The sequence below is a fragment of the Phragmites australis genome, chromosome 12 (genome assembly GCF_958298935.1).
Source record: "Phragmites australis chromosome 12, lpPhrAust1.1, whole genome shotgun sequence".
In the NCBI taxonomy this organism is placed as follows: domain Eukaryota; kingdom Viridiplantae; phylum Streptophyta; class Magnoliopsida; order Poales; family Poaceae; genus Phragmites; species Phragmites australis.
In genome coordinates, this window is record NC_084932.1 from 10,363,248 (window position 1) to 10,374,428 (window position 11,181).

The 11,181-nt window shown below is 41.4% G+C and overlaps 2 protein-coding genes across 3 annotated transcripts; both read left to right on the forward strand.

The window, feature by feature from the left end:
* Window positions 1-7,245: 7,245 nt before the first annotated feature.
* Window positions 7,246-10,879, forward strand: LOC133886906 (uncharacterized). 2 transcript variants are annotated; one of them, XR_009903473.1, is made up of 5 exons: window positions 8,783-9,544; window positions 9,656-9,724; window positions 9,881-9,948; window positions 10,057-10,246; window positions 10,647-10,879. XR_009903473.1 is itself a non-coding variant. In XM_062326818.1 (4 exons), exons 1-4 carry the CDS (start codon window positions 8,292-8,294, stop codon window positions 10,172-10,174), a joined length of 357 nt encoding a protein of 118 aa, XP_062182802.1. In that variant the 5' UTR covers window positions 7,246-8,291; the 3' UTR covers window positions 10,175-10,638. The 2 variants fall into 2 exon arrangements, 1 of the variants encoding a protein (XP_062182802.1); XM_062326818.1 differs by lacking the exons at window positions 8,783-9,544; window positions 9,656-9,724; window positions 10,647-10,879 and adding exons at window positions 7,246-8,363; window positions 8,673-8,771 and having other exon boundaries at window positions 10,057-10,638.
* Window positions 7,633-8,199, forward strand: LOC133886323 (transcription factor GTE2-like). Its single transcript, XM_062326065.1, has one exon. The coding sequence runs from the start codon at window positions 7,633-7,635 to the stop codon at window positions 8,197-8,199; it is 567 nt and encodes a 188-aa protein (XP_062182049.1).
* Window positions 10,880-11,181: the final 302 nt, after the last annotated feature.

The following is an 11,181-nucleotide window of genomic DNA, read 5'->3' on the forward strand; positions in this document are numbered from 1 at the left end:
CATATATTATCATTTTACTATATAATCAGTACCATTACAAATGATCATTTGTCTATGTTATATTTTTGTATTATTTTATATTCCATCTAACTTGAAACTGAATTGGCCCACAAGAAAGTCAAAGAAGAGCATTGCATGTACAATATGTTATTTATACTTTACTGGTTAAGCATTGCATATATTATTATTTCACCATATTATTAGTTATTTTATCCTTTTCATCTAGTTTAGGTCTTCTAGTACTCCCATGAGTCAACCACCAGGAAAAGAGTCGAGCTCGATAAGTTACAGATGCTAAAATAGTTGTGGATCTAATTTGGACATCTAGATGGCTTCAAATAAAAAAATTATCAACGACAAAGTTGTAGATCTCATCGAGAACTATAGTATTCATATAAAAATTATCTCCATCCAACTCCGTTTGAAAATTGTTACGAATTTTTAAACTGCAAATCATTATCATTGTCAGTTTATAATACGAACTAGCAGTGATACTTCTTCTATTATCACTACCGGTTCTTGATATGAACCAATAGTAATAATGGTATTTTACTATCGGTTCTTTTCATATGGACTATCATTATCAGTTTTTGACATGAACCGATAATAATATATTATTACTATCAGTTTTTAAAAAACTAACAGTGATAGAGTGTCATATATTAATGTTTTTTAAGCAGTGGATAGGTTCACTTTTAGCACTTTAGTCTAAATTTCAATTGAACTCTCAAATAACCCTCTGCTTCTTCACCTTCCAACTATTAGTTGGTATATGTTATTTTACACATCTAGTACAAAGGAACCCTAGTTTTTGTTGACTTTGTGCCCACGTGGACAAGTTTGTGTTGACACAGCACAAATAAAAAATGGAAAAAAAATTGGGACCTGCGTGGCAGAGTCTAATGTCTTCTTCCTCCTTATTTTTTTCCATCCTCGATTGTCGTAACCAGTCCATTGGATCTAAGTTTCCTCTAAATTTTACATCACCATTATATAGACATGTTTGTGCTCGAAAGTAAATTTGTATACATTACCAAATGAAAAAAAATCAAAGAACTACAAATTAAACCCTTTTCCAGGATGAATTCATCTTGGAACATGGCGTAATTTTGTAGTTGCCATTCAATTGTACAAAATGAGCCAGGAGCTCAGAGTCTTGTTGCCTCGTGGCTCTCTTCCTTGAGTTTGTAACTCTTCTTTCTAAACCTCTTCTTCCCTTCCTCCCCACCCCCACCATCCCCAAACACACCCACACTTGTAAGTATTCTCTCTTTTCTCTTTTGTGTCTTTTGTGCAGGTACTCCTCACAATTTTTGTCCTCTGTTTTTACAAAATTGTGGAGAACTCTCCTACAGCTTTCCCAAAAAAGAAAAAAATTACAACGTTGAGCATCCAAAGACACCACAAATAAGTGGAACGAGAGACTGCCTTTCTATGTGTGTCTTTTCAATTTTTACCTTTTCATTAATTTTTTGGTCCAATCATATGCATGTAACAGTTAAAACAATAGGAAAAATTGCAAATACCTCAACTCAAGTTGCAAATGCCCAAAGTAGAATAGTTACATTTACGGTAAATGATTTACCACCCATAACTCTAATCCGGTCACAAAATCCTCCTTGAGAGTTCTTAGGCGATGCCAACATGGACAAGAGGGCATGGGGAGGGCTTAGCAGCAAATTGAAGCTTGAATCCAAAGTTTTAGTTCCCTCCGCAGACTGAGCAAGAAATCCCGTGGACCCTATTGGGTAGTTTTATTCGCCTCTTTTCTTATTTTCCATGTTAGCAGCTTACATGAGCACCCAAGGTCATATAGGGTTCATCTCGATCTTGATATAAAATCACCTAAGCAACAAAGGGGAATTTGCAACAAGATAAGAGTTGTAGGATAGTAAGGGCTAGTCTGCAGAGTTTCAGTTCCAAGAATTCTTAGAGCTAGTCATTTCAAGCTTAGAATTTTTAGAGGTAGAGCTGTGGATAGATTAAGGATCTTTAGCTAGATATTTTGTTCTTATTTTTAGACTAAAAATGGATATTTAAACTATTTTATTTTATCATATAAACTTCAAATTCTACATAGATCTTCGAACTGAAGCTACGTCAAACAGGTTCTAAATGCAACCATTATAGATGTAGGGGCCATTTGCAACTTGACTTCTGTGGGCATCTTTTACAATTTTTCCTAAAACATATATTGTACGCAAACAATTAAAGTGTCCGCACAATTGCCTTCTTTTTTTTCCCGAAATGATGCACAAAAATAAATTCTTACAGTATTGCAATATTACCCTTATAGAAAAATAAATAAACGAAAGGATTACACCTCTGATCATCGCAAGGTATATATAAGTACGAGCTCCTGTCAGATCTGCGTCTCCGGTTGAAAAGAAAAGAGAACAACCAAAAAAGACTGCTCCCATAGAATGAACAAGCGTCAGAGCAATCCAGGACGAGAATGGAAGGGGAAGTGATGCATCAGGATGGGAGCCCCACCATTCTTCTTCTCCTTCCCTGCAACCTTTGTCATCTTCTCCTTGTTGCCAAACCCACTCGAGGTCTCCTCTTTTACCACTCGCTCCTGCTTCATCGTTTCTTGACCTCCTCCTTTAGATTGCTTCGCCGCAGGCGATACCTTCCTTCCAGCGGGGGCACCGAAGCAACCCATGCCCAGCCCCATGATCGATCTTCTCCTTAGTTCCTAATCGATCGTGTCCTGCTCTTGCGTTTGAACTTTACTTACTCTCTCACTCTCTGTCCTTGCCCCGATGATCTTGTAGTGCACCATGCAGTGGTATTTATAGGGGAGAGCTGCAGCTAGACGTCGTGCATGCTAGATGAGGGAAGCTTCGTGCAAGCTAGACGTCGGAAGAAGAAAGGCTTTGGAGCGGAAGCTCACGCAGTGCGACTGTGTGAGTAATCTAGCTGTTGACTTGCTGCTAATGCCTGCCTTGGTCTCCAAGGTTTCGTTGCACTTTCTTTGACTGGGTAGAGATAAGCTTGTTGGTGGCTAGTCAAATTGGCATGTGATTCCATGGGAATCTCACTGTCTATCGACGGATGGAAAGGAAGCTAAGGAACTTTCTTGTGACCGGAGAGGAAAATGCCGCTGGAAATTGAAAGTGACACCCTAAATTATTGGCTTCGTTGAAATGCCTGACGTCGATGTTTATATATGGTCTGGATTTAACATTGTTTTCCTTCCTTCTTTCATCTTGTATTACAATATCGCAAATTCTTTTCTTTTTTTCCTCATTCGAGGGGTTGGTTCTGTAAGGATACTCTTGGTATTTGCGCATCTTTGCTACTCGACGTTTGTTCTTGTCCATGGGTCAATATATTGAGTGCGAAGGTGCTTGCCATTTGTTGAACGATGCTGTTAACTCCCTAGCTTAATTGGTTCATTATTCAAGAAGAAACCTAATCAGTCAGCAGATGCCACACAAAATGAAGTTTAGCTGCATGCAGGCATTTCTTTGATAGATTTTTTTATCACCACTTAAAAAACTATTTTCAGAGACAGTTTGTAACCCGTTTTCACATGTGTTTAGTGCACTGCTTGTGATTGAAGATCTGTGAAAATCGCATTTCCACAGTCGCAAAATAGACCGTATGTGGAAATCAATTTCCATATGCAATTCACTTGAAACTATCTGTGTGAAAATCGGTTTCCATAGACGGCTCCTTAAGTAAATCGCTTGTAGAAATAGTTTTCACAGACGGTTCTCTTAAAGGAACTGCCTATGAAAATAGATTTTTACAGGTGGTTTCTTAAGTGAACTGTCTACAATAATCGGTTTTCGAATCGACGTTCTTTTGTCCAACATTTCATGGGAATCGAACCCACGACTTCCCTCCCCTCTACCCTCACGCGTGAACCGTTTACCACCTCACCTATCAAATAGTTGTGATTAAAACGGAATATTTTATCCTTTTAACATTTTATGCTGAAGGTTTTCATAGGCGTTTCTCTTTAGGAACCGTCGGAGAACCACTTGTGGAACCGATTTCCACAGGCGGTTCCTTAACGAATCGCATGTGATAATTGTTGTGAACCGAATTCAGTAAAACGGCTCTAACTTTTATATACAAACTTTGATTTGGACGGTTTTTTACTCTACGGACATCTACAGAAAAAGTTATATCTTTTTCTCTCCGACCTTGTCAGGTTCGGCAATTTTTTTAGGACAAAAATGGCTTGAAAGATTGAGTTCTCACCTCACAAAATTTTTTGCACTGTTTTTGAAAGCACGTTTGTGTACATAGCCGTCACGCTTACATCAAACTTGAGCAGAAATGTACTATGGTTCCTATTCTAGTGCTGCTAAGGTGAGAAAAAATAAGAGAAAAAATAAAAATAAAAAATATTTATGACTGTGCGGACGTTTGATGATACTTGATGCTATTGTTATCACTAGTACTTCTGTAAACAGAGTCTTATTATTGACAGTGAGGGTCTTTGATCTTCTTCTAGTTGATCTTGCTGGAGATGTTAAATTTGGTAGTATTCTTTTTCTTCTCTAAGTTTATTTGCATTAATAGGACTTATGGTAACAATAGCATATGTATAATCAAAACTTATATGTAAAACTTTAACTGATTATTTGGATACATAACTTACCATAAAAAAAAAAATCAACTATAAAGTTGTAGATCTCTTTGAGAGCTATAATTTTGATATAAAATTTGTTTCTATTCGAGTTCGTATGAAAAATAATTATGAATTTTTAAGGTAAACTGGCATCCATTTTCATAGGCGGTTCTTTATATGAACCGCCTCTTAAAATAGCCCTCTATTTTTATAGGTAGTTCATATAAGGAACCGCCTGTGAAAATAACCACTACCATAGATAATTTCTTACGTGAACCGCCTATGTTAACTAGTCTATTTTCACAAGTGATTTACATAAAGAACCGCATATGAAAATCTATTTCCACGTACGGTTTCTTATATGAAATATCTGTGAAAATGGTACGATTTTCACAGATGGTTCATATAAGGAATCACCTACGAAAATAACCATTTTCATAGGTGATTCCTTATGTGAACTGTCTGTGAAAATAGTACGATTTCCACAGGCGGTTCACATAAGGAACCACCTGTAGAAATAACTTTTTACATATGTGGTTTCTTCTGTTGTTCACCTCTGAAAATCGTTCAGACGGTTTGTAATATGACCTGCCTATAGAAAAGCACCCTTAGTGTTTCGAAAAATAGTTTATGATTCTCCCTTTCAGCACGTGACCCAACCTACACGCTTCTTTCCTTAGGTCGCTAAGATCCTAGGCGTCAAAGATCCATGGTCCCAGTTATTATGTGTTGATTTATACGCATAACTTTTTCACGAGAAATTTATATGATTAAATCCTTTATGCATTTTTTTTTCAAAGGTTAGAAGAGCATATGTATCATCATCGTATCTCATCAGTTCTTTTATAAGACTGCATTTTCATTCGCCTAAAGGAGTGAAATGGCCTTAGAATGCCTTTTTGTTTAAAATGCAAATTGCACATAATTTGGTTAGAAAGGAGAATGAAGGGGAAATGATGCATCACGATGGGAGCTCTCTTCTTCTTGTGAGAAATTGATTGATGAAAAACAAACTAGATCAAGAATAGGAGACACTACTACAGAATTAGTCATAAGTATCGCCTCCTCAGTGTCGGTTTAATCAAAACCAACATTGATAGGGTATCACTGCCGGTTGGTAGCAAAACCAAGCATTCATCTGTCCATTCAGACAAAAACCAGTACTGATAACTAATATCAGTATCGGTTCATATTAGAAACTGGCACTAATATTATCAGTGTCGGTTCGTAATATGAAACGGCACTAATAAAATGATCGGACCTGAAATTTGTATTGAATCGATTTTAGTCTCATCGGCTCACGTCCGTCGCCTCAACTCTCCTCGATCTTATCCTCTCATGCCGGTCTCTCTCCTCTCTCTCTCGGTCTCCTACCTCCACTGGCCTCTCTCCTCTCTCAGTCTCCTCTCTCTCTCTCTATTTCTTGCCTCATCCAACCTCTCTTCTCTCTCAGTCTCCTCTCTCTCTCGGTCTCCACCAACGAGGAAGGCGGTAGTGGTTGCGGCGACGGTGAAGACCGCTCGAGCTCGGCCTCTCATCCCCATGGTCGACCAGCGAGCTCGCCGATGTTGTAGCGTCCAGATTTGACTATCCACGAGCTCGTGGCTACTAGATCTAGCGACGATGAGCTTGTGGCCACCGGATATGGCTGCAGCGGCTTCGAGGGGCTCCGCCGGATCTGATGGTGGAGGCTTCGAGGGGCTCCATCGGGGCTGGTCCAGCTCCGTTGAGACTCTCGTCGCCTCTCATTGTCGCTGAAGAAGAGGAGGTGAGCGGATGAGGCTGGCCTTGCTCCGGCAAGGCTAGCCAAGCTCAAGATGAGGATATGAGAGGGAAGATGAATGGGGCGGCACTGCATCCACGGCTGCATCACGCCTGCACCAGCCTATCCCCGCGTTGCATGATGCGGGCCTGGCTGAGGCGCAGCGGTTCAGTGATTGAGGTTGGCAGGGAGCGCTGGAGGGAGCCGGAGCACGCCGGAGGGTGGCCCAAGGATGCACAGCGTGCTGTGTTATCTTGTGCATGTGTTGTGGTGGCGGCCTATGAGCCGCCACATTTGCAGGTATGCCCGGTGGCAGCGGCGACAGGAGCGGCGGTGGGAGTGACATCCGAGCTGGCTTGATTCTAAGCTGGCTCGGATGCCGCTCCTGCCGGCACTAATTCTTTTTTTATTCTCTAGAAATGGTAATAGTGTTAGGTGATCAACCGACACTGATAGTAGCACACTATCAGTACCGAGTAAAGAGTGCCGATTGAAAATTTGACAGTAAGGTCATTTTTCAACCAGCACTGATATGCAATTCTGTAGCAGGGAGACACCATTTTAATGTGAAAACCCCTTTTGAATAAAAAACACGGGCGCATTATGGCAATCAATCTTCACTATATAAGGAGAATTACAATTGTAGGGGATTTACAGTGAATAGTATGCTCATCCCGTGCATGTACAAGAGATATACATGGCGGCATAGAATTGACTTGAGTCAAATATAGAAACAAAATTGTTAATTAAGAAATATGTACCGCTGGTCATAGAGGATTTGGAGTCCAAGAAAGAAACTAATCCTCTAATATGGCATGTTCCGAAATTTTCCATATTATACTTCCAAAAACCATAATATGTGTATGACGTTGATTGCGTGTTAAACCATTCTCTCCTACTTAAAAAATAAGTAATCCATGTATCGTCAGTTTTTCCTGCCTCCGCTCAGATCTTCGCCCGCCCGCTCGTCCGCCCGTCGCGACCCCTCTATCGTCGTCCCCCCAACCTCTGTCGCGCACTTCTCCGTCATCATAGACGGCGGCAGCACCGGCACCCGGACCCACATCTTCGCCGCGGGGCTCGTGATGCGTGTCTCCTCGGGGCTCTCATCCTTCGCCGCCGAGGTGGCGTGCGCAGGGGAGTCGCTGAGGCCGCTGATGGGGTTCGCGAGGGAGAGGGTCGGGGGCACCACTGCGGAGACAGAGGTGCGGCTGGTGGCCACCGCCGAGCTGCCCCAACGCCAGCTCCAAGGCACCCAGCGTCCCCTCCTTCAACGCGCACAATGACCCGGTCCTTCCCACCGTCACCTTCTCACTGCCCTCGACGCCCGCGTCCCGGCGGGAGCTCCGCCGCCGCCTCTCCCCCAAGCTCGCTCAGGTGTGCGCCACCTCCAAGCGCCTCAACTCGCTCCAGGCTCCCGCCCCTTCCTACGCGCTCTCCGCCACCGACCCCTCCACCCCACTCCCGCCACACCCGCCCGCATCCAAGCACAAATCCAAGAAAGGGGCAGCAGCGCACCTGCCCGTCTCGACGGCGGCACAAGCTCTACGCGCCCGTGTTTAAGAACTGTGCCGTGCTTCCCAGCAGGCTGATGAAGCCCAAGCACAGCTGGGTGTTCAACAAGCCGGTCGACACTATCGGTCTCGGTCTGCACGACTACCACACCATCATCACCAAGCCCATGGACCTCGACACTGTCAAGTCCAAGCTAGCCGCCGGGCACTACAAGTCACCACGAGAATTCGCTGGGGATGTGTGTCTGACGTTCCAGAACGCCATGACGTACAACCCCAAGGGGCAGAATTTTGATTCACTTATGCCAAATTTGAGATGCTTTCCTTTTAAATAAATGAGCCAATATGTGAAATTCGATCACAATGTCATCCATGACAGCAAAGAGGAAGGGCCAAGGAACAACAGTTTGTCCAAAAGGTGCAGGAAATGCTTATGGAGGAAGAGAACAAGAGGATACATATTGTGCAAGGACTACCATGGACTACTGATGAGCCTGAGGTTTGTCCAACCTAATCTATCCTAATTTTTTTCCCGTGGTGACTTGTGTTACCATTTTCTTCAAAAGTTACCTATGAATATCGCATATGCCATGTGATGATGTGAGGATAGCAGATTAGGAAATTGCCACCTGTCAATGTTCTAATTCTTCTCATGGCAAGAGTCAAAATTGACATATTACTGGAATTTTATTGAAATGATTGCAGAGTTTCTCTTACCTAAATTTTTTTTGGGATTACGAAGGGAAATTTGTTTTCACTTTTGTTTCAATTAAATGATAATTGTTTTGACTCTGTTTCTCCGTTTCAGTGCTTGTTGAAGCCACCTGTCAAAGAAAGAACTGAGCCGATCGACCTTGTTCTCCATAGCGATGTACGCGCAGTTGAACGTGTTAAATTTGATCAATATGTAAGCCTCTTACAAACTCATTTTATACAGTACCTTTTGTGAAGTCAATCTCAATGGAACCAACTGATATTTATTGAATCTATTCAATCATGTCTGTTTGAATATTTGGGTGCTTGAGAGGAACAGGTTCGCTGAGCAACTAAGGCTGGAGAACATGAGATAACTCATTCCATTGAACACAAGAATGCCAATAGTCAACACTTTATTTCTAGATTTATAACTAATAGTTTACAATCTGTTGAGCAGCACTAGACGGAAGAGGCTAATTCAATCGCGGGGTCGCTCATTCATATTTTCAACTACTTTGCCAGTGCCAGTAGTTGGTTCTGTGCATGTTAATTTTCACGACTTAACACATGTGTCACAGTTCTTCTAAAAATGAATACCGCATGCCTTCGTCACTGTGTCTTTCAATATATTGAACTGGACATCCAATATTTTCTGTCACATTCTAGCATCTTGTTTTATTACTTTCACATTAGTGTGTACTATGTGAGAATGAGAATTTAAATAGAAAAATCAGTACTCTGCTATCCTAGAAATATACAGCGGGAGGGTGCTGCATTAGATTATTGAGAAATGATAACATTGGGGTTTTCGAAATTTGAACTACTGATTTCAGTTGCCCTCTTTGTCTCGCGGAAGGAGAAATAGCGAAGATCAGTGATCTAGGGGCATGTGCAGTATTTTGCTTCTTTGACCAAACTCGACATAACTAGCCCCATCATTTTCATTGTAGTTGGAAGTGAAAAAGTAGCACTCAAGGCTGGCAGGTTCCTTCTTCCTACCAGTTTTTTCTCGGTTTCCTTTATCGATGGTGTCGCTTCTTCCTATTTCTCATCGCTTCTTCCTATTTCTCATATTTTCCTTTTTTGAAACTGTAGGCATCTTCTAAACTCTGGATTTCATGTTACACCAATCCGACCACCCACAGTTCCACTAAACTCTTGCAAGTTCCAATTCTTCTTTCTTTTTTTAGATGTCATTGTCGTTTTTGCATCCATAACCAAACAAGTCGCGTTACAATTATCCAAACCAAACACTACCTTAATCTATGCAAGTTCACCTCTATGTATCAAAACATATTATGATTCTTTTTCTTGCAACAGTGTTCTCATCCTACCTGTGTGTTGCGTATCACCCTCTTTGTGCACGTGCTGCTAATCTTTGTGTTGAGGTACACTACGGATCTTTATGTTGTGCCATATTTCCTTCCTGGGAACCAATTTTTATGCCTCCAATTAACATGTATTTTCATTTTGTGCTTCTGTTTTATTATTTTAAGCTTGAAGATGATGACAAAATCCACCTCATGTTACTTGATGAGGATGAGGATCCATGCATTCGGCTACTCTTGTACTGCAAAAAGCACAGACAGCCATCTGCTGAACGCCCATCTCTAAAAAGTGACCCTGATGAGCGCGCTCAGGTAGTTCAGACGAATTTGGCTTCATCATCTGGTTGTGCAAGGACAGGTAAGAGAACAAGAAATGCTAATTCGGCATGGAGTTTCTTAATGTTCTCTGTACGCTAAATTCGACTACGCATTAAGAAAATCACCTTAACTGTGATCTTGATTGTGGATTTTAGTCTCCTGTTAGATGTTGGGTTTGTCATTCAGGTATTTGTTGCTATTTTGGTTTGTTGGTGAATATCCTTGTTCCCTTGTAGCATCATGTGACTTGAAGCTGCGTAGTTATGCATATGTTGCGAATTTAACAACTGTTTATTTTATAAAACACTTATGGTTGCTCGTTAGACTATCAATACCAGACAGTAGAAATCGGAGTAGACTATAACGATCTATTTCGCTAAATTTGCACTTTTTCATTGCTACTAAGCTAACTTTCCTGATTTTGCTACTACTTTTTACAGATGGTTGAATATATCCTTTTGCTATTTGTATGGCAGCGCGAGATGGAGACCTTCACCATGCTCATTGTCAATTTGATTGTTGTTTTATTGCAATGCATGTGTTTCACCCGTTAACTATTTTATTTCGTAAATTTTTTTTCTCCCGTTACAACGTACAGGCATGTAACTAGTACTTCTAATAAAGCAGCAACCAAAATATTGATATCTTTTTCCACATAGGAGCAGGTTGTCCAACCGAGATTTTATACTGCCTGGCCCCTTTCCAAGTACAACTCTAAGTGTCTTTACTATCTTAAATATCTGTTCTCCAGTGCAAATCTTTAGAGCTATGATGCTCCACTATTCCGTCAAAAGCTCTTTTATCCTTGCGGTATGAGTGATCTGGACGAAGGAACCTACGATGACCCATGAAGATCATTTTCTGACTATTCATCAGCCACTGCCCCCCCCCCCCCTCCTTTTCCTCTAAGCCCTGAACACATCCATTATACACTTTTACAGTCTACCCTGATAGGTTACCAAGAGCAGGCTAATC